General features: G+C 44.1%; 3 protein-coding genes across 4 annotated transcripts; all 3 read left to right on the top strand.

Annotated features, from left to right (window-relative positions):
- Window positions 1-550: 550 nt before the first annotated feature.
- LOC311339467 (histone H2A-like) lies at window positions 551-973 on the top strand (the record flags this gene model as incomplete). Its single annotated transcript, XM_084464863.1, has 1 exon — window positions 551-973. One exon carries the CDS (start codon window positions 551-553, stop codon window positions 971-973), a length of 423 nt encoding a protein of 140 aa, XP_084320989.1.
- A 438-nt stretch (window positions 974-1,411) lies between these two features.
- ccdc51 (coiled-coil domain containing 51) lies at window positions 1,412-6,212 on the top strand. Of its 2 annotated transcripts, XR_014633183.1 has the most exons (8): window positions 1,412-1,603; window positions 1,876-1,918; window positions 2,195-2,393; window positions 2,561-2,698; window positions 2,881-3,045; window positions 4,120-4,326; window positions 4,729-5,451; window positions 5,961-6,212. XR_014633183.1 is itself a non-coding variant. In XM_084464169.1 (7 exons), exons 2-7 carry the CDS (start codon window positions 1,914-1,916, stop codon window positions 5,335-5,337), a joined length of 1,323 nt encoding a protein of 440 aa, XP_084320295.1. In that variant the 5' UTR covers window positions 1,412-1,603; window positions 1,876-1,913; the 3' UTR covers window positions 5,338-5,904. The 2 variants fall into 2 exon arrangements, 1 of the variants encoding a protein (XP_084320295.1); XM_084464169.1 differs by lacking the exon at window positions 5,961-6,212 and having other exon boundaries at window positions 4,729-5,904.
- Window positions 6,213-16,416: 10,204 nt separating this feature from the next.
- Window positions 16,417-23,998, top strand: osgn1 (oxidative stress induced growth inhibitor 1). The gene is made up of 8 exons (XM_084464513.1): window positions 16,417-16,642; window positions 17,729-17,791; window positions 18,753-18,889; window positions 19,014-19,205; window positions 19,366-19,457; window positions 20,739-20,935; window positions 21,051-21,394; window positions 21,693-23,998. Exons 2-8 carry the CDS (start codon window positions 17,734-17,736, stop codon window positions 22,221-22,223), a joined length of 1,551 nt encoding a protein of 516 aa, XP_084320639.1. The 5' UTR covers window positions 16,417-16,642; window positions 17,729-17,733; the 3' UTR covers window positions 22,224-23,998.
- The last annotated feature ends 819 nt before the right edge of the window (window positions 23,999-24,817 follow it).

Below are 24,817 nucleotides of genomic sequence, written 5' to 3'. Positions count from 1 at the left end.
TTTTTTTTAACATATATTCTTTCTATCTAAAACATAAACTGGTTTATAGTAGGCATAGTAGGCTAGTTAATATACAATCTTAATCTTACTTAATCTTTCTTGATGTCCTTCTTGGATCAACAGAGTTCATCCTATCGTATATAACCGTTTTCTTATTTTAACACTTTATAACAAACATATTTAAGTTATGTGTAGTCTAGAAGGAGCAGTAAGGAGCGCGGGAGACTACTTGGAGGGCGGAGCCCACCCTTGCTCTGTGAAGATACACAACAGGTGCCAATTAACCAATTAAGCAGCTATTGAAAAGCAGACCACCTTCACCAGCACGACATCCCTGGCTCTGCATCCAACTGGTGATACAATACTTCACGTGTCTGCAGGAGCTCGGGCTTTATTTGATTCCAATAGCTTTCCAACTGCGTTTTGTAAGTCGGTAATTTAGGGCTTAAACCTATGCTTCCATTTAACCTTACCCACTTTTGATTTAATTTTCAGATTTGAAGGAATATCATTTTTTGCTTGTTCTCTGTCCCTTAGAAAGACTTGGAAGATGTCTGGCCGTGGAAAGAAACCCCCGACCAAGTCTGATAAGGGCTCCGTCACAAGGTCTGCCCGAGCGGGGCTCACCTTTCCCGTGGGCCGTGTCCATAGGCTGCTGCGGAAGGGCAACTACGCCCAGCGGGTGGGCGCGGGGTCCTCGGTGTACCTGGCTGCAATCCTAGAGTACCTGTGCGCTGAAATCCTCGAGCTCGCGGGGAACGCCTGTCGCGACAACAAGAGGACGCGCATCGCCCCGCGACACATTCTGTTGGCCGTCCGCAACGACGAGGAGCTCAACACCCTCCTAGCCGAAGTGATCATCTCGGAGGGCGGCGTCCTGCCCAACATCCAGGCTACCCTGCTGCCCAAGAAGACTAAGGGCGCCTCCAAGGACGACAGCGTGGCTAAAGACGTCCAGTCCCAAGAGTTTTAATTGTTATAATTAAGTGACATGTATGCGTCTGATTTTTAATAAAGCTATTTTCTTACACACATTTGCGGTAGTGATGAATTATGTTTGGATCGTTAATTCGCCACTTATGGGAACAAGTGTCCTTCATTCGCTTCACAAACTTTACATAATCTACTAGGTAACGTCAAACTAAATGGTTGTCCTGATGGGAGAGCAGCCTAATTCCACCTAATAGTTTTCACCTGACAATATTGCTGCGGACAAGCCATTGTCAACCTGAAGAGCATGGGGTTTTATTCGCAGATATTGACATAGTCTGGCCTCTAGTCCCCAGGCTAGACATTAATAAATAGTGGCTTCACTCAACGCAACAAACTCTGTCCAATCAGGCTGTTGTAGCCACGCACGTCACGGGCATGGCCTTGACATGCCGGAAGTGTTCCTCAGCATGCCGGGTGATGCTAAGCTAACTCGTTAGCACCGGTAAGATCTCAGTCTGAAGTTCGTTCCGCTTTCTGTTGAGATCAAAACTGTTAAAGTATTTACATGAAGACCAGGTATACGTTGACCTGATATTGGGTTCATCCAACATGAAAGTAGCTTTAAAATCGCTTAGAAACGGTGAGCTGTCAGAGAAGAGATAGAGCAAAGGTGAGACAATTTGTAGGTCATCTCTTGTATGCAGTCAATATCTTTAATAATAGTATTATCTAAGAATATAGATATTTCACACATGATTTGTCGCCGCTGATAAGTAGCAAATGTGTGTACGATACAAGCGCTTATTTAAACAATTTAAGAGTAAACATAGTACATGGTTGTAGGACACCTGTGAGTATTACATGTTCCACTGCCCACTGTGCCGTCTATCTGTTTTCCTGGCTGTAATGAACACTATATGGGTTGTTCTCATACTGTTCCAGCAATCCTTCAACCTGAAGTTCCGTTGATCATCTTCTCAATGAGGTAAGACCAACGTTGACAATCTGGTCATTGAGCAAACACTTGGATCTACTATTTAGTCAAATTTCGCCAAAGCGTTTATCCACACGACTGAAGCTGAAATTGAACAATCAAAGTGTACAATCAAAATTGTACAACTGCAAAGAGCCCTGGGAATCTAAACAAGTTCCTAGTAGAATATAGAGCTAAAATAACACACGTCAGGACTTAAAGATAGAGTTAGAACTGAGCCGCTATGGAGGCGCTTGGGTAATTAGTCATGGTATGGTTTGTTTTCAGATCCAGAGGGTCTCAGATCTTGTGGTGGAGTCATCATGGTTCCTGCTGTCAATACCGCCTCTCTCTCCTGTGGAGACCCCGACAACCCCTCCTAGCCTACAGCACCCTCAGCCCCCCCAGCACCCCCGACCCTACCCCTCCACCTCCAGACAGGGGCGCGGGGGAGTTGATGAAGGAGCGCTCCCTGGCAGCTCTCAAGGTACAGCTGAAGGCTGGCTCACCCCCCTGCCTGTGTGTGTGTGTGTGTGTGTGTGTGTGTGTGTGTGTGTGTGTGTGTGTGTGTGTGTGTGTGTGTGTGCGTGAATGCCTGGCTGTGGCCACTGGCCATGACAAGGGGTCTGACTAGGCTTCTCTTTTGTCCTGCAGCAGGCAGGGATGATGGGCAAGGACTGGGGTCAGAGGTCGTCCCAGTTCACTACGGCGACGGTAAACTACTGGTGGGCACGCTACGAGGAGTTTGTAGGACTCAATGAGGTGCGAGAGGCCCAGGCCCGGGTCACCGAGGTAGGCACACACACACACACACACACACACACACACACACACACACACACACACACACACACACACACACACACACACACACACACACACACACACGACCCAAGTTGGTACATACACACACAAACTAGAACTGCACACTTAATTGCACATTATTGGAAATTGCCCTTTCTGGCTGCGATCAGGCGGAGACCTCCTTCATGGTGGCCAGGGGTCTGGTCCAGGAGGCCCAGGCCAGCATGGAGTCAGTCCTGCAGAGGCTGAAGGAGGTGAGGACACGTCTGGACCGAGTGTCCCGGGAGGAGCCCCACTACCTGGAGCTTGCCACACTGGAGCACAAACTACTGCAGGTCAACTCTCATCTTTTACCTCTAACCTTCAGATGATCCAACCCTAACCATAGAGAGAGAGAGAGAGAGAGAGAGAGAGAGAGAGAGAGAGAGAGAGAGAGAGAGAGAGAGAGAGAGAGAGAGAGAGAGAGAGAGAGAGAGAGAGAGAGAGAGAGAGAGAGAGAGAGAGAGAGAGAGAGAGAGAGAGAGAGAGAGAGAGAGAGAGAGAGAGAGAGAGAGAGAGAGAGAGAGAGAGAGACTTAACAGGCCATATATTTATGACACCATGTAACCCCAAGCGCTAAAGAAGGGAAACCTTGAGATGAATACATCTCAAGGTTTCCTAACATCCCTTGAACTTAAAGTCCTGTATTCAGATCAGGACTTGCAGGGTGACAGGTGAAAGCTGTGTGATTTCTTGGTGTTCATGGAATTGGACAGTGCAATGCCTCAGCTTTACAACTGTTCAAAGCTGAGGCAGTTCACACGCTGTTCACAACTGTACATTCTCATTAGTGGCAACAATTGGAGCTACATCTGCAGGTGTATAAAGGAGCTTCTCCTGTTTAAAGCGGCTCAAGTCCCTTCCAGGGATGGTTAGGAGTGTAATGGGTCCCATAATACATTGTATTACATTTGTATTCATTCTATTAGAGTATAGATATATATACATAGAAATCTTTCCATCTATCCACTTCAATGGGGCTGCATAGAACTTTTTTTTTTAGTGCGTCAAAAGTCGACGGTCATTGGATAATGGAGGAGTGGATAATGGAGGAGTGGGCTGGCCTGGACGCTGGGCTCCTGCGTGATGATTGGAGGGTCTGCGAAAGACTGAGTTGCCGTTTGATTGACAGCGATTTTGAACTATAAAACGTCGCCGGAGCTCTCTTTAGTCCTCAGTCCCATCATGGATTTTGCAAGCGAGTCGAAAGACAAACTGCAACCTATTTCTTGTTATTTGCTTGGCGAAATTGCTAGACAATTTTCATTGTACATTTCACACAATGAAAATTGTATGAAAACCCATCAACTGGGTTGTTTTAGTAAGAGAGTTTAACAATGGCTCCTCCGGTGTGTCGTCTTGGTAACCAGGAGGAGCGTCGGGAACGCTCGTCCTACGAGGGAGCGGAGGTGTCTGAGCGGCAGCGCTTCTCCCTGTTCTCCGCCGCCGTGCGCAGCAGCCACGAGAAAGAGCGTACGAGAGCGGAGCGCACCAAGAACTGGTCCCTCATGGGCTCCCTGCTGGGCACCGTCATCGGGGTCATGGGGTCGACCTACATCAACCGCGTCCGTCTGCAGGTCAGTGGGGACGTGCCCGTCGTCCCGGTGCCTCCGCCCATCACCATCCCTTCTCAGAGAAGATACCCTTTCTTTCTTTCTTTCTTTCTCTTTCCCCCCTTCCCCATGCAAGGTTTTTCCCCAAATTCTGTCACCCTGTGTAAGAGAAAGTGTGATAATTAGTAGGGGAGCCAGAATGGCTACAGTATTATCCTTCTTCTAAGAGCCGTTAATCATCAACTCTCTGTTATTACTCAACCATTAGTCCCTCCCTTACCACAGTCCACTGGGGTGAATCCCCTCACCTAATCACAGTAGTGTGTGTGTGTGTGTGTGTGTGTGTGTGTGTGTGTGTGTGTGTGTGTGTGTGTGTGTGTGTGTGTGTGTGTGTGTGTGTGTGTGTGTGTGTGTGTGTGTGTGTAGGAGCTGAAGAGCCTGCTCCTGGAGGCACAGAAAGGACCAGAGAGTCTGCAGGAGGTTCTGCGGGTGCAGGCTGTAGACCATCGCGCCCAGCAGGGGGAGCTCCAGGGCCTCATAGACGCACTGAGGGGGGCCGTTGGACATGCCCAGATAACACCCAGCCAAGCACCCAGGACTCCGCCGCCAGTGAGCCCATTGGCCACCCTGCAGCCTCACATGGCTCAACTGGAAGGCGGTGTGGCCAAGTTAGAAAAGGGTGTGGTTGGTCTTGAAGGGGGCGTGTCTCAACTAGAAAGGGGTGTGACGCGTGTGGAAGAAGGTCTGTCCCGGCTGGAAGGCGGTGTGGCTCAATTGGAAGGGGGCATGGCGACATTCAGGACTGTGGTGGAGGTGGAGGAGGAGAGGAGGAAGAGCAGGAGAAACATTGTTGAGTCCTCCCGCTGGGAAGGCGCCGCCGCAGCTGAGGTGGAGGTGCTGAGGAGACTGGAGGAGGCCCGGGAGCAGCTGGAGGAGGCTGTGCAGAGGAGCAGTGTGATGAACTCTGCCGTGAGCGTGGTTGCCGCGGCGCTCACCGTGCCCCTGCTCTACTTCCTGCTGCGTGCCGCCAGCTGAGGCCCGTCGGCACCTGACCCAGACGGGCCCTGACCCACCCATGGGTCTCCCAGTAGCGGAGACTCGATACTGATCGTCACGACAACACGTTGGTTGGAATTGACACACACAGTAGTAAGCTTACAGTTATGAAGATCTATGTGCATTCCATAATAAAAGTGCTTTCTACACGAGTCAGTGATGAAGAGGTAGTTGCGACCACTGGTCACTGTAACCTTCATTAGTTAATGTAATGATTATGATAATGATGCAATAATATTGTATGAAGGGTATTGTGATGTTTTGATTCAGGGAATGTCCCCCTGATGCTTATAAAGAACATGATTTAATGAAACGGCTGATTATTGAGTTATTATGGATATGTCTGACTGTCCGTCTCAGCTGTAGTACCTCACTGTGACACTAGGTGTCGGTACGAAGCTGCAGCATTGGACACTGAAACAGAAATACACATTTATACAATTATACATTAATACCACCATTAAACACACACACACATAACCTGCACATATAACCTTTCCCAACTAAACCACAATATTGTATTAATTCTAATCTCTCAAATCTCTGTCTGTCTGTCTCTCTCAACTAAATGATCCCCCCCTTCTCACTCTAATCCATTTCAGCAGGTGCTGGTCTGTATTTAGCCCAGTGGTGATCTTCATCGCAGCCGGATGAAGACTCATCACTATGGGTCTCCCCCGTTATCACACCCTTTCCTGGACGGACGAATAAACAAACACTAAAACATCAGAAACCCAGTTAGGTTAACTGCGTTGACGTTAACTAACTTGAAAGTTCTGTAGAGTGCATCCACGTCCATAGGGCCAGTTCGCTGAGTAAACCCTCCGCACGAAAAAACATGTAGTCTTAATAGTAAAGTAGTATTAGTAATAAAATATATTGTATTATTATACAGAAATTTACGCGATATTCAGAAAGAGACAAACAGGATGATTTGGTGAATTGTAATATTTTCAATGTCTTTCTCAGTTATATTTAAACGTGCATTTCTGGCATGGAAAATGTATATTTTGTTAAAAATATATATTAAACATAAAGAAAATGTATAATTGTTTGAACTGTTTCTGTTTGGATTTTAGAACATATAGCCTACTCTTACATTTTCATGGAGCTGGTACTACTGGCTCAGTGAGGACTGTGGTGGTAGAGGGACGGCCTGAAAAAGAGTGTTAACATCCCATAGTGGCGGACTAGTACATCCATGAGGTTATTCAGCGAATCCAAACGAAGGAGTTATAAATTATCATTGAGTTGTGTTACAAACCCCCTCCACTGTAGCCTGAGGGGAATCTATACACGTCTCCCTGCTGACGGAGGGAAGAGCAAGGTTATTACATTTTTGCATTTTTTAACCTTTAATTGTTGTATTGGTATGGTTTTTACTTTTTTTTCAATTTCAGTTTTGTTTTAATTCTTTTTAATAACGGGTTTGCTAATTTAGTTAAGTTGTTATCTATTAGTTTGTGTTCGTTTTAGTCTTTTTTGTAATATAGGGTAGGCCTATTTGTCAGGCGCGAGATTCAAAAAGGTCAGAAAAAGTATATAAAAGAAATTACCATACCTTAACCTACCTTGTTAGTTTATTTATTTTTTCAGTTAACTTACATTTATTTGATTAACCAAAGTTATTTATTTCGTAAGGTTTTGTTAACGATATATAACCTTGACTTTGGTCAATGGTCTAACAACAGAAACCTATGCCAGTTTATTACGCAATGACTTGAAGCTGAGTCACGATGAGTTTATTTAGGAAATCGTAATTACAAGATAATGGTGTGTTAAATATTTAACTAGGCGTGTTGAATCTAACGGTGTAGTTATTAGAAATATTATATGATACCAAAATAAATATGGTTATATTTTGTCTGAAGGAAGGTAGCCTAAATGTTGACGGTTGGGTTTGATGAGCATTGATGTCTGTTTGCACACAGTTCAGGGTTGGTCATAATAACAAGCAAGCATGATTAGTTCTTTGAGATCACAGAGAAAGGACGTGGGTGTAGTCCATGTGTGTTTAGGATGTTCAGGTGTATTGTGGTATTTGTGGTATTTGGGTGGAGGTTCAAGGAGGTTTAAAACTAGCTGGTAGGCCTACCGCCCTCAAACAAAGACACGATCATCTTAATACACAGCTGCTAACACCATCCTTTTCATTTGTGTTAGTCTTTAGAGTTAAAAGATGTGTCAAAATGGTTAATGTTGTGGAAAAACATAACACTTACAAAAGTGTCATAAAAAGTGCAAATAAGAGAGTAAGTCAAGACACAAATAATAATAACACTGTTATTTGTGGAGGACAAACCAAAAAAATACCACTACATACACCTGCCACCTCTACACAACTGCTACCACAAAACTTCTACATTCTGGCAACTGATTGAGAATATACGTTTTTGATGGGAGTAAACTAGACATCACTGTAGGGTTGCACAATTCTTGATCAAATGAGAATCATGATTTTCTTGCTTAGAATTGAAGTTTATTGCACTCATTTCCCTGATGGAGAAGGAAATGCATAAATATATATATAATGGTGCCTGACTGGCCCCATCAACTTTGGACAACAGAAAGGGAACACTCCTATTTTTCTAACATGGAAATAAAACGAATGAACCTTAGTTGATCTAATCTTACCGAGATTTTGACAATTGGTCCTGTCTCGGGTATTTGGCTCATTTAGAATCGCCCCTACCTGCTTCAGAATGGCTGGCGACGGACATTCACAAACCTGTCCTTAAAACAACCCTAAACCTTTGTTTTCAGAAATGTGCCACTCACGAGTGGTTAGTGGTGGTCGTTCCAAATCAAGTATCGTAGCGAAATACAGTTTCTGTCGTGTTTTATTGCACATTTATCACATTTTGTAAATCCCATTGATAACAAGACAACCTAGACAACTCAGAAAGGGGGTTCAATGTGCTAAATACCGGAATTGTCCTTTAATTGCCCAAAAGTATTTTTCAGTGTTTACTATGCAGGAACGTGGTAGGTATGCTTCAGGTATGCTGCTGCAGTTATTGTGAAACTACCACGTTTCTGCTGTGGACCAGCGTAGCTATACTACATTTTGGTGTGAGACTGGGTTGCCGGATCTATGATAAGAAAACAGTTGAGCTTAAACCAACCACTGAGCTGACTGACTTGTTGTTCCTTGTTCCTTGTTCCTTATTATTCCATTTGGAAGAGCTGCCAGAATGTGTGCTTTTACACCAAGGGCGCAGATCCCATTACAACCTATTATTTTCTGGACGGGACATTAATCATATCACCAACGTCTATCAAATGACCTACAGTAACAGACACACATCCATTAATAGTAGCTTAAATATATATTAATGAATCACTTTAAGGCCATCACTATGCATATTTTTCTATTTTACAGAGCCACACAGCAACAATAGCAGCAGTATTTATTCTCTGAAAACAGGAATACAGGTATTACACGCCAATTACACCCCCCCCCCCCCCCCCCCCCCCCCCGCCCCTTGAACCTGCACGGGACCTGCACCCATGTCTTACACAACAGTCACTATCACATGTCAGACAAGATAAGTAACTCAGGTGTTCCAAGCCGGAAAACTACATAAATCTTGGCAATGATTACCCTGTGAAAATATTTTTTCATTATTATCCACCAGGTAGGGTTGCCAATTGAGTAACTGTAAGAGTGACACTGTTACAGTTGCTCTACATACCACACACACAGATGCATGCACACTTGCACGCACACACACGCAGACAAACAGATGGAGAGACAGACCCAAGATCAGCGTGTGGAAGATCCATCTCAGAGGAACTGGATCCATCCAGTTCTCATCCAATTTTCAACCAAATGGATAGTATTACTACCTGCAGACTAGTAGTAGTCTGCAGAATATTACTATGCTCTAGTAATATTCAGTACGACACAGAGGTAGTGCTGTAAAAGTTCAAATTCCGATAGTAATATAATAATAAAAAAAAGTAAAATAACTGGAATTTCTCGTCTTCTTTTTATTGCTTCTCAGGCCATCAGGCCATCGTTACATGACCAGCCGTATCCAGGTAACAGTTCACCTAATGTCCTACTAACGTGTCTCTGTGTGTGTGTGTGTGTGTGTGTGTGTGTGTGTGTGTGTGTGTGTGTGTGTGTGTGTGTGTGTGTGTGTGTGTGTGTGTGTGTGTGTGTGTGTGTGTGTGTGTGTGTCAGTAAACCTTTCCACTGAAGAATTGAATACTTGGACCTGCTCACTTCCTGCTTCCTGTAGATGTCTTAGAGGAAGCAATGTTGTCTATCTGACATGATTGTGATGATATTAAATATGAATACTCCACACTCACTGGCTTTTTAACCTCATTAAGAGTTTTATTATTCAGCGGGAAGAGGTATGTCAGACCCACCTGACATCCCATCCCTTACATCACATTTATGTTAATGTGTAAACAAGGATTATAGCATCATGCTCCCTCTCTCTTGCTCTCTCTTTCTCTATTTGACCTAGTTTATTTGGGTGTTTATTGTCAGCAGCCCATTTCCTTCATTCCTTAAAGTTCTAAAGTTCAGATTTCCCTCGTCTGTTTCTTGCAATAATCACTCTTGTTCCTGATGGGGATTCTCCATCATTCCATATTCAACTAAACAATCTGCACCTATTTACTCCACAAATAATTAATATGATTGGTCCCAACAGTGTGACGCCCAGACCTCTTTCTAATAAGACTGTAAGATAATGTGTCGTACTCATCAACTCATCTAACCTCCTCCTCTGCTTGGCATAAGGACCAGTTTCCCCTACAGAATCCATCAGCTGCCCAGATGTCTGCACAGAGGAAACATAAACAGAGGTCAGCTTAGCTAAACCAATTGGCTCGGGAAATATTGACACAAGGATTCAGACAGCTAAACCTTTTGTTCTCAACACAGATCGGTAGTTATTGATAGGTACCATCAATATTTATTATAACTAGAATCGCAAATAGTCAGTTACCAGTTAATAACAATAATGATAACTAGTATTATACCAATTATTATATCTTTTTTATAGCTATTTAGTAATAGTAGTTATGGTAGTATAAACCATTTACTACAGTTTAATTAGTTAAATACAAAGGTGGTTAAAACCTAACCAGCCACAGATCGTGCATTCCTACTTTTCCTAGAGTAGAAGTATTGGAGAACCGTACTCTGTGTATCAGTAACTTCTATGCCAATATAATCATCCATCCATTCAGTCATCATTCCATTTATTCCTTCATTCATGCAGCTTGTCTGCTGGATCAGAAGGAGATCCCACATCTCACCTGTTCCTTAGTTCCATCACTGGATACCTTTTTTAGAACATATTATAAGAACATTTTATGAGACCTGAAAACTACAACCTGAGTTCTACAACCTGAGACCGATGACATGAGTCCCACGATAGAGCTCTACCACCCAGGGGCGGGCCGTACTGTTAGGCAAACTAGGCACTTGCTTGGAGCCCCAAGCCCCATAGAAGGCCCCATAGAAGGCCCCATAGAGGCTTTTTGGGGCCCCCAAAATGCCCTCTTTATATTTTTTCCCCATATCTATTGTTTTTATAAAAATCCCGTCATAATAGCAGCGTCGGGATGTCCAATTACTCACACATTGACGGTCTCCCTGCTAATGCGCGAAGCAATCAGGCAATTTCGCTACGCCACCCCCCCCTCCCCCCGTCAACAATCCTGTTCGCCTGCAATCCAACATTCCCCCTGACCATCAACAATCCTGTTCGCCTGCAATCCAACATTCCCCCTGACCGTCAACAATCCTGTTCGCCTGCAATCCAACATTCCCCCTGACCATAAACAATCCTGTTCACCTTTGCCTGGAGCCCCCAAAGGGCTAAGATCGCCACTGCTACCACCTAAGAAGACCTACGACATGAGAGCTAAAGAGGGTGTGTGTGTGTTCCTGCATCCGTCCATCCATCCATTCAGTCAACATTCCATTTATTCCTTCATTCATGCAGCCTGCTGGTCTGCTGGATCAGAAGGAGATCCCACATCTCACCTGTTCCTTAGTTCCATCAATGGTTACCTGTCAATTTTAGAACATATTATAAGATGATTTTATTAGGTTTTAAATCACTCCATGGGCTAGCCCCTGAATACTGGTCATACCTACAGTATGTCCGCAGACCTACCTCTGAACACCTTTGACCCTACAGCTTTAGACCTTTGACCTGAGAAATAACACCTTTGACCTGAGACCTAAGACGTACAACCTAAGTCCTATGACATTGGACCTAAGACCTGAGAAATACAACCACCGACAATCTAAGACCTACAACACAAGACCTTTCACCTTAGCCTTACAACCTGAGACCTATCACCTTAGACTTACAACCTGAGACCTACAACCTGAAACCTAAGACCTGAGACCTGAGAACTACAACATGAGCTCTACCACCTGACACCAATGACCTGAGTACGACATGAGCGCTACCACCCAAACCCTACGGCCTGAGACCTACAGAACGCAGTGTTTTATGTCTTCAGCTATGGAACTGAATACATAACAATCTGGAAAATATTTACTCAAACCACACCTTAGTTTACCTTCACTCTAATTACCTATGGGCTATCTTTGTTTAACTCATCTCACATTGCTTTGTTATTTAACTATCTCATCCATATCCCCTTTCTTGTTCTTGTTGCGTTGGTTCCCTTGTTAAACACTCTGCACCAGTGTGTGTTTGTGCGTGTGTTTGTGTGTGCAGGTGCATGTGAGTGTTTATCTATTTGTTTGTGCATGCAATTTAAATATGTGTTCTTCCACACCTAGCCATACACCGGTTCTATATGCTCCATATGTTTAAGAACTGCTGGGATTACATCATCCTACTTATGTAACATGCTCAATCCCATATATAGCAACCATACTCCCTATAAGCAGGCGGGCTAAGGGGGCTGGAAACCGGCTGGAGGTTAGAGAGTTCACCAACAATGTTTTAACTGCATCATAACGCATGTGAAGCACACGTTAAAAACATCAACGTTTTCCATGTGATGAATCATTCAAAGGGTATGGAATAATGGTGACTACTGGTCACCGATAATATGAACATCAGAATTTAATGATGTTTGAACGGTCTGAATGTCTAAATGTATTCCATATGTTGTCTCTGCCTCCATCTCTCTCTCTCTCTCTCTCTCTCCTCTCTCTCTCTTTTTCTCTCTCTAGGAATGCAATGTGTTGTTTTAACACATTGAGGCTTTGATCCATCTGTTAGATGTCCCAACACACATACACACACACAAAGGGACCAGCCATTTCAACTCCTCCGTCTCGCCTCTCTCATGACTTGTCATGAGTCAGCAGAAAGAGGAGTCAATGTATTAACAGAACAAAGGACCTTTAGAATCCTCCATATGTCCTGATTACGTTGCTCTGGTTACACAAGAAGCCGCACCTAAGTCTATATGTAGTGCATATATACATATGTAACGGCACAGTTGACGCCCACGTGGTTAACATTTAGCCTGGCAAGGGCAAGCCAATCGCACAGAAATGACTTTTCCTTGTGGAGGGTCTGGGATTCGTCCTCCCTGGCTGCTCTCAGACTGTCAGGCCAAAGGATGGACCAATGGCAGGCTGCCGTGGTTCTAGAAGGCGGGTTATATAGTGACAGGCATGCTGCTGTCTCTTGGTTTTACTCTCGGTTCATTACGATTCTTCATAGAATGTTGAGCTCAATCTTTAAACCACATGCTACACACGGTATGGCTGCCTGTGTGTCGATGCAGCCATAGTATCCGTTTACGACGAAATAGATGTTATAACAGCAAAAAAACATTCATGTTATTGCACTGTTAGGTGTGGGCTAGGGGAAGCTGGTCTGTGGCGGCAGGTATGCAGCTTCTGACTGATGGCTGATCTCTCTGACATCTCTGACATGACAGGAGGGAACAACTGGTCTGCCTGTGATTTTTTTTCCAACTTTCAGAGAATCTGGTCTAGCAACGTCTCCCTGTGTTACGTTTTCTTCAGTTTCAGTCTGTCAAGATATGGGCTAAAATAGTCTGCTAAAGGCAGAAGTCCAGACTCTCTCCTGAAAAGTGCTGAAAATACCTCACGGAATAGACGCCCAGCCCGCTTCATATTTACCTCTACATCCTCTAATTCATGTATGGTAGAATATCTGAAGAGCTTCACATATATGTTCATTTGTGCCACATATCATCTCCCCATTATAAACATCACCAGATGTCGCTGAATTATAGACATTTGGAAGACAATGTGCTGACACACCAGCCTAAATACACCATGACACACACATAAACACACACACACACCAGGATACATACAGGCTACTGCATCATGAAATCATGCAAAATAAAACAAATGCAATGTGATGTACATATAATAACCAAAATGATGCAAACTATGCAAATACATGAGCAAAAGCAGAGGCACACAATGCAGTGTACAGTTCCCACAACAACACATACACAGGACAAGTTAACACACATTTTCTAGTCCTCACATGTACACAATAGTTAACTCACATTGTCTAGTCCTCACATGTGCAAAATACTAGTTAACATACATTGTGTAGTCCCCACATGTGCAAAAGACTAGTTAACACACATTGTGTAGTCCCCACATGTGCAAAAGACTAGTTAACACACATTGTGTAGTCCTCACATGTGCAAAAGACTAGTTAACACACATTGTCTAAAACAATAATTGACACAAGAACATATCTATAAACACAATATAAGTATTAGAAATATGAAGTTAAAGTCTGCATTCTGTTCTAATCTGGTTCCAGTGTTGCGTCAGACACATTTCTGCTCACAGACCCACAAGACTGCTTGTCCTGCCTTGCCAACCCCCCCCCCCCCCCCCCCCCCCCCCACACCCGTAATTACTCTTGGTTCATTACGATTCTTCATAGAATGGTCCGTTGAGCTCGATCTTTAAACCAAATGCTACACACGGTATGGCTGCCTGTGTGTCGATGCAGCCATATAGCATCTGTTTACGACAAAATAGATGTTATAACAACAAAGAAACATTCATGTTATTGCACTGTTAGGTGTGGGCTAGGGGAAGCTGGTCTGTGGCGGCAGGTATGCAGCTTCTGACTGATGGCTGATCTCTCTGACATCTCTGACATGACAGGAGGGAACAACTGGTCTACCTGTGATTTTTTTTCCAACTTTCAGAGAATCTGGTCTAGCAATGTCTCCCTGTGTTACGTTTTCTTAGTTTCAGTCTGTCAAGATATGGGCTAAAATAGTCTGCTAAAGGCAGAAGTCCAGACTCTCTTCTGAAAAGTACTGAAAAGACCTCACAGAATAGACGCCCAGCCCGCTTCATATTTACCTCTACATCCTCTAATTCATGTATGGTAGAATATCTGAAGAGCTTCACATATATGTTCATTTGTGCCACATATCATCTCCCCATTATAAACATCACCAGATGTCGCTGAATTATATACATTTGGAAGAGAACTGACACACCAGCCTAAATACACCATGACACACACATAAACACACACACACACACACACCAGGATACATACAGGCTACTGCATCATGAAATCATGCAAAATAAAACAAATGCAATGTGATGTACATATAATAACCAAAGTGATGCAAACTATGCAAATACATGAGCAAAAGCAGAGGCACACAATGCAGTGTACAGTTCCCACAACAACACATACACAGGACAAGTTAACACACTTTTTCTAGTCCTCACATGTACACAATAGTTAACTCACATTGTCTAGTCCTCACATGTGCAAAATACTAGTTAACATACATTGTGTAGTCCCCACATGTGCAAAAGACTAGTTAACACACATTGTGTAGTCCCCACATGTGCAAAAGACTAGTTAACACACATTGTGTAGTCCCCACATGTGCAAAAGACTAGTTAACACACATTGTCTAAAACAATAATTGACACAAGAACATATCTATAAACACAATATAAGTATTAGAAATATGAAGTTAATGTCTGCATTCTGTTCTAATCTGGTTCCAGTGTTGCGTCAGACACGTTTCTGCTCACAGACCCACAAGACTGCTTGTCCTGCCTTGCCCCCCCCTCCCCCCCGCTCCCCCCCTGTAAGCTCCTATTGGCTGCTCACTAGTTTCCCTAGACCAATGGCGTTAGTTATGCCCCATTACATCAGCACACCTCGGAATGCAGTACTTTGGTCAATGGAAAAGTCCTCCATAATCGTTCTACTGAGGTTTAAGGTCCTGGATATTAGATATCTAGAAATCTAAAGTATTTGGTGAACATGTTGTTATGTGTTGTCTAAACAGTTGCTCAGTCAGTGAAACTGTAATTGTGCCTCTCCATCTCCTCCTCCTGTCCTCCCAGCACGTTGTCATTGAAACAATCTGTCTCCAATATCATATTGTCCCAGAAACAATAAGGGTGTTTGGGGTGTTTGACCCCCAGCCGAAAGAATCTGAATTCAATTGAAGTGTCTTGGGATGAAAGCTAATGTAACAAAGTAATGTAATTTGGGTGTCAGGGTCTTAGCTGGTCAGCTGACTGAGAGACAGGCTCCAGGGTGACGTCACGGATAATGTGACCCAGGGTCAGTGCTGGGGCTGTTTCACTTAAATGGAGTTGAGTTGTGAAGAGTTGACCTGAAACATACCCATGACTGCCAATGTTATATATGATAAACTATTTTCACTGGACAGAATAACAGATTCATACAAAAATTCTCTGGAAAATTCTGAAAAATTGAAATCCTCTCTTTCATATAATTCAACTGTCCATTATTATTGCGTCAAATGCAAATACATCTATATCCTAAATATTATACGTGTCATGAGCTCATATATATATGTATTTTATTGTTATATAATAAAATATGTTTATTGTTAGATATAACACACACAAACAACCAATCACACAGGCTCTGTGTGATTGATGAACTTGGCTATAATTATTCTACAAATATGTTATAGGCTTACTGCTGCGCGCTGCACTGCTAAACGCTTCGCTGCCCCGTGACGTCAGTGCCGTGCCGAACGTCTCCCATTGGCCAGCAGGGTCGGTATTATAAAACCTCCTGACAGACGCGTACTAGCGGAGAGAAAGCAGCGGCGGTGGTCCACATGTCGACCGGGAAGGGGTGTCTGTACTACCGGTGTTATGTTTGACTGAAGCCCCCTTTGTTCAAGAAAACAGGTCGACAGAAAGGAAGGAGGTAATATCGCAGGGCAAAATCTTCCATCCATCCCTCTTGAAAAGGATTCGACCCGAGGCACTGATCCCGGCGGCTCTTGTGTCTACGCTACGGTGAGTAGACTTCCACCCGACCGTTGAAGTGGTGGTTTTTCATTGTGTGGCCGACCCGGGTGTCCTTCCTGCGTGTAGCCGGTTTGTAGCATATAGTCCGGAAGGAGGTTCTGGTTTTCCGCGCGGTTCTGCGGACTAGCATTGTTCCTGGCCTCGCTAGTCACCGCTGGCCGGTTGCGATAAGCGAGGGTGGGCAGGTGGGTGGGCGGGGGGGTGGGGTTGCAACAGTCAGACGTACATGGTCTTAGATTAGGGTGGGTCTGATAGGCACACGGATCGGTCTGGTGGTAGTGGTCATTAGCTACATGTGTTTGAAATAATAAGGACATAATGTATGCGAATACTGCAGCGGATTCTCTGCTACATGCCGTTGCGGCAGCGCGTTGCAGTCACCGCCTCTGTGCGGTCTACCTAAATCTCCCGAGTCTGACCCTGGTTAAGGTAAACGAGGGTTTCAGTGGCTCTCGGGTCAGTGTGTCACCGAACTGACCCACTGTCGGTGGAAGAATCTTCTAGACGAGATAAATAAACAAAGCGTCTTCCGTTGTTGATAGTCAGGCATAACAACCTTGGCGTCTCAAGGTCTGAAGCAGATACAATTGCATGTAAAAGTGTGGGAGTACGTATGCTTAGAAGTAGACTATAATGCAAAGTATAGTTTTATCATTCTGTAGTGGCGCATGCGTGTTGATACATCTGCGACCCAATTTTACCTCTGATTGCCCCCCGGGGGATACATGACCAAACTTCCAAATTTGATCATCATCATCCTCATAGACTAATAATAATATGCATATTATATATGTATACACTATATAGCATATTTCAACTATGTTTGTTGTCATGATCTGCGATATGTTATCTGCAAAAATATGTACAGAAGAACGTCAAGTATGTGTGTGTGTGTGTGTGTGTGTGTGTGTGTGTGTGTGTGTGTGTGTGCGCGCGTGCGTGTGTGTGTGTGTGTGTGTGTGTGTGATGGTATGAGGAGGGTGTGTGTGTGTGATGGTATGAGGAGGGTGTGAGAGAGGTTCAGGTTGATGGAGAGAGATAAAGTGAGTAAATCAAACCAATCCTCCCCTTCAGGCAACATGGCTCTGTGTGATAAAGACATGGCTCCTGGCGAGGTTCTCTCTGTGGTTGTCATTGGTAAGCACGCACACCACACACAGTATCCAGGGATTAAAGTGGTGTTAAAGAACAGTTGGCTATGTGGTTTAGGGGCAGTTGCTGATTTATATTATCACTGTTATCTTTTATACTCAGTAAATGTGCTAAAATATTTCTTGATAAACATATTAATAAGTCAAAATACATCTTGATCATGTTTGTATATTGCTAGTGTAAACACATTTGTGTTTATACTACAATAATACAGTGCTTGCTTGGTAATCAAGCAGGGAGTATAATAAACTAGTCACTACCATGACGATCCTCTTCTGATCCTGCAACCACAGCATGACTCGGCACTTCCAACTGACCCACATCTCACTCACACTCACTCACCCATTCACTCTCTCATATGCAGTTCTTGGGTTTTATTTTACCTGCACCTCATATTGTATTACACTCACTTATTTTGAGTATACACACACACACACACACAGATTGAGAGACAGACAGACACAGACACACACACACACACACACACACACACACACACACACACACACACACACACACACACACACACACACAGAAAAGACAGACAGACAGACCATCAGAGAATAGTACTGAAATCCCTACTAGAGTAAAAGTGCTAAAGTACTTCTTATTAAACATACTTGCAAATCAAAATACATAATGAGCTAATTTTGTTGTGTAAACACATTATATTCAGAGTGTCAAAGTGCAGGACGTTTGTACTACAGTACCCGATAATCAAGCAGGGAGTATAATGGGCTGGTTATTACCATGACGATCCCCTTCTGATCCTGCAACCACAGCATGACTCAGCACTTCCAAAATTCTTACTTGTAGAAACTTTCCATTTTGTTGCAACTCCTTAGCAACAAAGACTTCACAAAGACTTCCCTAGCAACCAGTAACCACAAGCAGTGTAGCAGGAACCAATCACGACACCTCCCCTCTCTCTGTGATTGTTGCCTAGGTAACGGTCCATCCGGGATCTGTCTGTCCTACCTGCTGTCCGGTTACGCCCCCTACCTGCAGAGAGACGCATGGCACCCTAACCCTCTGCTGAGCAGCAAGCTTGGAGAGAACACAAACAAATCTCTGCTGGAGCAGGTACACACGCACACGCACACGCACACGCACACGCACACACACACACACACACACACACACACAAGTTACATACATTGATGTTTGTATTGCTACACCATCAGTACATCTTTGTCATTTCCCCCAGGACCTGGAGTATCTGTGTGAGGGGTTGGAGGGTCGGTCGACCAATCCCGTAGCTGTGCTCTTCGATTCGCTGCTTCTCCCCGACAGCGACTTTGGGTTGGACCATGCATCTCCATTGTCGTGGCGATACGAGCCGGAGCGTGCTACTCCCCACTTGGTGCTGGGGAGGGGGCCTCCAGGAGGGGCGTGGCATGTAGGTACTGGGGGGCGTGGCTTAGGTTATGAATGTTATGAACTATGTTGGATATTATAAGCAAATATTATTAATAAAAGCAAGGCATATTGTACCTATTTTATGAGTGTTTTGTGTGTTTAATGTCACTGTATTTGTGTGTTTTAAATGTGTGTTTCAGGCTATGGAAGGCTCCATGCTCACTCTTAGCCTGGCTAACTGGATGGAGCTACCTGGACTCAAACTGAAGGAATGGCTGAGAGAGAAACGCAGGTCAGTTTCTCACTATCTGTCAGTCTCTCCGCCTGTCCATCTGTGTCTGTTTTTCTTTCTTTCAATTTGTTATAAAAGTGCTTTACTGACCCGGGCCTCTTAACTAAACCTTAAACCTTTTGGCCAAGCCAAAGCACACGACAAATTATTAGCAATGGTTGCTACTACTACTGCCTTGTGGTGCTATGGTATTGCTATGGCATTCTGGGTGGTTGCTGGGGTGTTCTAGGTGGTTTCTACAGTGTTTTGGGGGATACACCCCAGGTGTGGAAAAAAACACGCCTTGAAGGAGAAGGGAAGAGAGCCGTCCATTCAAAAGTAAAGAGAAGTGAGGCCCCTTCTGCGAAACTTAAAAAAGACGTGTGTAACATTGTCTTATCTGTACAATCTATCGCTATGTAGCCAATGTTAGCAGTTGTTGACCAGTCTAGATTCTACAATAAACTTTGCAAGTTCAGCATTTAATTCCTTTGCTGACCAAGAGTTGTCTCAAGCGGTGGAAAGCAATGCAAAGGTTACCCCTTGTTTTGCTTTTACTTCTACCATTTATTTTCTTTTTCGCAATTAACAGAATAGTCCTCTTGGCAGTGCTACTCTCATCCACTCATGTTGGACTGAGGGAAGAATGGACTCTGCAGTGATGTGTACCTCTTGTGATACAAAGTGGTATTACAAGACGTTATGAGCTGGTGCTATGTGGGCTGCTTCAAATTATTTTGTATATAATTATAACTAATATAATATATTTTTTATATATTATATTAGTTATCTTAAACATTATACCTTTTAGTTATCTATAGTAAATTACACAAAGTAATTATAAACACCATGGTTAAGAAAATGGAGATGATTAATGACTGTGTGGAGCTCATCATTTGATGTATAATATGTCTGTGGGGTTTAAATATTGTGAGAGTAGAGACGGTGTATAGATTTTGATATTATACGGTTTGTACACTAACAATTCTGCAACACTGGGAGACATCCCACATGTGTGTATGTGGGAGTCATTTTAAAAAGTTTAAATACATAAAGTATTCCATAGTACCATTACTATACCATTCTGTTGTATAGTAATGTATTACATACATTTTGAATTATTTTAACAAAGTATTAAGGGGCAGTTGAGTGGGTGAAAAAGTGAAATTGTAATAATAGTGAATAATAATGGATAATAGGAATAATAAGTCAATAGGGTTATAAAAAGTAAAAAATGATAGGACTATAACTAACTGAAGCCATTGTATTGTATTGATCTTTAATTTATTCTGTCCTCCTCAGGAACTTGCGGAACGACCGGGCCACCCCGGCAGAGATTGCGTCCTACTACCAGCACTACGTTACCCAGATGTCCCTGGGGCAGAGCTTCGCCTGCGGGACCACTGTTACCGCGTTGACCTGGCAGCCCGGAAGGGAGGGGGAGGAGCCTTGCTGGAGAGTGACGGGACAGCAGCGGAGTGAGGGGGAGGAGCTGGAAGGTGTGTGTGTGTGTGCGCGTGTGTGCGCGTGTGTGTGTGTGTGTGTGTGTGTGCGTGTGCGTGTGCGTGTGTGTGTGTGTGTGATATTGTCCTAATACTTTGGCCTCCCTCCTAGATGGCCACACCCTGCGGCAGGACGTGCCGTTCTCCATCTCTGCCCAGAACGTCGTCTTGGCAACCGGGACCCACGACATCCCAGCCCGGCTGGAGGTGGAGGGCGAGACGCTGCCCTACGTCTGCCACTCCTTCTGGGAGCTGGAGGCCGCCATCTCCCGGGGGGAGCTCAGCCAATCCAGTGACCCGATCCTGGTGGTGGGGGCGGGGCTCACTGCAGCTGACGCAGTATTGGCCGCCCACCACCTGAACACTCCTGTCTATCACGCCTTCAGACGCTCTGTCACTGACCCCGGGCTTATCTTCAACCAGCTGCCAAAACTACTCTACCCTGAATACCACAAGGTAAACATAATGCATTTCCCAGAATACCACATGGTGGGCAACCTACATTACCAAGAATACCACAGGGTTAGCTAACTATATTACCCAGAATGCCACAAGGCAAGCAAACAACGTTACCCTGAAACCCGGGCCGTCGGGATACATTTCACTATTTCCCCTGTTTTGCCTGCCTAGTCACGTCATAAGTCACCTGAAACCTTGTTTTATTTTGGTTGGTATTGGGTGGTACCAAGACCCTTAATGACCTACAAAGCCACTGGGTAAGGTGTAGATATTAACGAGATGTCCTTTTCCTCAGGTTCACCAGATGATGAGCCAGCAGCAGCACAGCTCCACCCCCCAGGCTCCCAGCACGGCCCTTGGCCCTTCCGGCTCCTCCCCCTACGCGGGGTACCTCAGCTTTCCCCGCCATCGCGTGGTCGCCTTCCGTCCCGACAGGAAGTGCGTGCTGGAGTCGGACTCGGGCCAGCGCAGCGTGCTGCAGGTCTCCATGGCACTGGTGCTCATTGGCTCACACCCCAACCTCAGCTTCCTGCCCGACGGCGGCCGGTCACTGAGCCTCGACCCCGACCAGCCAATCAGCTGCCGGCGGAACCCGCTGGAGGTGGACCCCTTCACCCACCAGGTGGTCGGGGCGGAGGGGCCGGGCCTCTATGCCATGGGACCCCTGGTGGGGGAGAACTTTGTCCGCTTCCTGAAGGGCGGGGCTCTCGCCATCGCCAGCGACCTGTCCCGGAAACAGAGGGGGGAGGGCCATGGGGATGGACTGTCTGAGAGTTGTAGGGACGGACATGTGGAGGACAGACAGACTAAGACCTGTGTCTCCTAGCCACGCTCAGACCAAACTCGTGCATTCTCACCTCATTTCCCCATGATTTCCTGCTCAGTGTGTTTAGAGCTGAAAAGCTTCACCAGCAGACACTTACTGCTCTGAACTGGTCCCTATCCAACCTGTTTTGTACGGCTGAAAGAGATAGGGAGAGAGATGGCTCGAGAGACTGAGCCGGGGATAGACCAAGACCCAGAAAGAGAGAGGGAAAACGGAATTAAGTGGCACTTTGTACATTTTAATTTTTTTTTCCCATATTTGTTGAAATCAAGGCAAGGCACACAACATGGTTTTCCATATGCTAGAGGGACCCAAGGGTTGGCTAACTTCTCTGTCAGCTAACTTTTCTGGAAAGGTAAACAGATAATTTATTGCACTTTAACCTTGTAGACTCTGAACCAGCCAAGGACCGACATCGGAAGAAAAAACAACGTAGAGAGAGAGAGGGAGCGAAAAAGAGGGGATCTCGAAGCTGGTTAATCCTCCACCTTCTTCTGCCAGCTTTGGTTCAAAACCAAAAGTGCATTCATCCATTCATTCATTCATCCATCCATTCGTCCAGCGCCTCGTTGGTGTTCGAGAATGTGTTGTTGTTGAAGAAAGCCATTTAATGACCTTTACCACCTCATGGTTTTACATGTGTCACGTTTCAAAAGTATGTTTTTAGTATGATTATTATTTTTCTATTCATGTTTGAGGGGTTTGTCGGCTGTCTAAAGCGCATCCTGAGATTTATATATATATATTCAGAATTATAGGGACTTATTTAAAAGAGAGAACCTGTATATGATTATATTTTTATTTTATTATAAACTCAATTGAGCTAGCCCCCTGTTTTTCAATCTGAATAATAATAATAATAATTAATTGCAATGATGGGATAACTTTATTTGGTGTACTAAATCACTTCATAATACCAGCCTACTGGTTTAAACAACATATAAAACATCTCACAAGTCGATCTCATGACCATATATTGATCATCTGGACCTGATGTTTGTTAGAGAAGATCTTGCGCTGAGATGATGTAATTCGTCGTAGCCTTTTTAATTCAGTTATCTGGAAACATTTGGTGCCTTATGGCCAACATTGGTCGCCACTAAATTTAGTTTTCAGGTGCTTATCTCCCATAATGCATTAGATATGAAAGTGTGTAGGCATTATAGAAATTGAGTTTAGGTAAAAGGTTTGGAAGTAGATAGATATGCCATTCGTTGTTTATATTTTAGGTTTGGGTGTTGCAATAGAGAAGTTGAATTAGGTATTTGGATACAAATGGCTGAAATGTGGGTATTAGGTTAGAGATGCTTGTTTTAGGTATCAGGTTAGCGATGCTTGTTTTAGGTATTAGGTTAGAGATGCTTAGATTTGGTATTAAGTGGTTTTAGGGTAGGCTACGAGTAAAAACCTGGAGAAAGCAATGCATCATGAGACTCAAGATCAGTAAAGTGATCTGGTGATCCCTCCCAGCCTTGTTAATAATTAATAATTATTCTAAATCATTTTGATTATAATACAACCATTCAACTAAACCAGCCAGCAGGAGGCACCAGCGCCACCTCGCAGCTCGGTCACGTAGCGTCGTGTTTGATTCCCTACCGAGATGCGATTCTATCCGGTAATTTTTCCATTTGAGACACTACTTCACTGTCTCTGCTCTGGTTCGTTCAAGTTCTCACATGCTTCTGTTGTAAAGTTGGCTCTATTCAGTAACTAACGTCAAATCGACGTCCTGAATGCAATACAACCTTTTGTATCATTCTATCTTTTATAAAGACTTTAAAACAAACTGACGCCTTCTGTTGTTCATGTGTGGTGATTCATTTGAACGTACGTGAATGAACTGTAATTGGACTTCAGTATAACAGTTTTACTAGTACTAGCTAATAATTAATAAACCGCAAACAAATTTCGGCTTTATTGGAACGGAGGGGAATTATTCAACATTTTGCTTTTCCAAAGCAGTTGAAACATTGAAAAAGTAAAAATAACTATATCGAAGTGCTAAAGTATACAAAGTAAAAAACACAATTCGTATACTGTCATTCTGTGTCTGTCTAGTCGTGCGGATAAAAATGCCTTAGTAAGCCGAGGCCGTCATTCCTCGTGTCTGCCACTAGAGGGCAGCCTATTCTCTTCCCACCAGGGTCGGACGGTGAGTACATAATGCGCTCTACTCTTCTTTATAAACGGATAATGTTCCATGATTATGTAACTGGGTTAGCAGCAGCATACCTACTGGATACCACGTTACCCCAGACTGGAGCACCCATGACGAGACTGAATCAAGAGAGTAGGCCTGGAGAAATGTAAAAAAAAAAAAAAAAAAAAAAGTGCAAGCTCGTTGAGCAATTTGGGGACATTTTTGGCTTTCGTGATATTCTCTGAACACAATCACTCCAGACTATTGACTACATATCTACATATTGACTAGATGCTCGTTGGCAGTCCTATTCGTTGTGTGGTTGTGCAGACGATAAGATAAAGGTAGGTAAAAGGTAAATTACTGTACATTATCAAGCCCAGACGGGAAATTCTGTCTGTCCACCAAACCTTTTTAAATGATTAGAAAGTGAGATCGCTCTGTTTCCATG

Source organism: Micromesistius poutassou, assembly GCF_964030765.1.
Source record: "Micromesistius poutassou genome assembly, chromosome: 2".
Lineage (NCBI taxonomy): Eukaryota > Metazoa > Chordata > Actinopteri > Gadiformes > Gadidae > Micromesistius > Micromesistius poutassou.
Note: the sequence above shows the minus strand (reverse complement) of the source record. Positions and strands in the feature narration are given on the sequence as shown.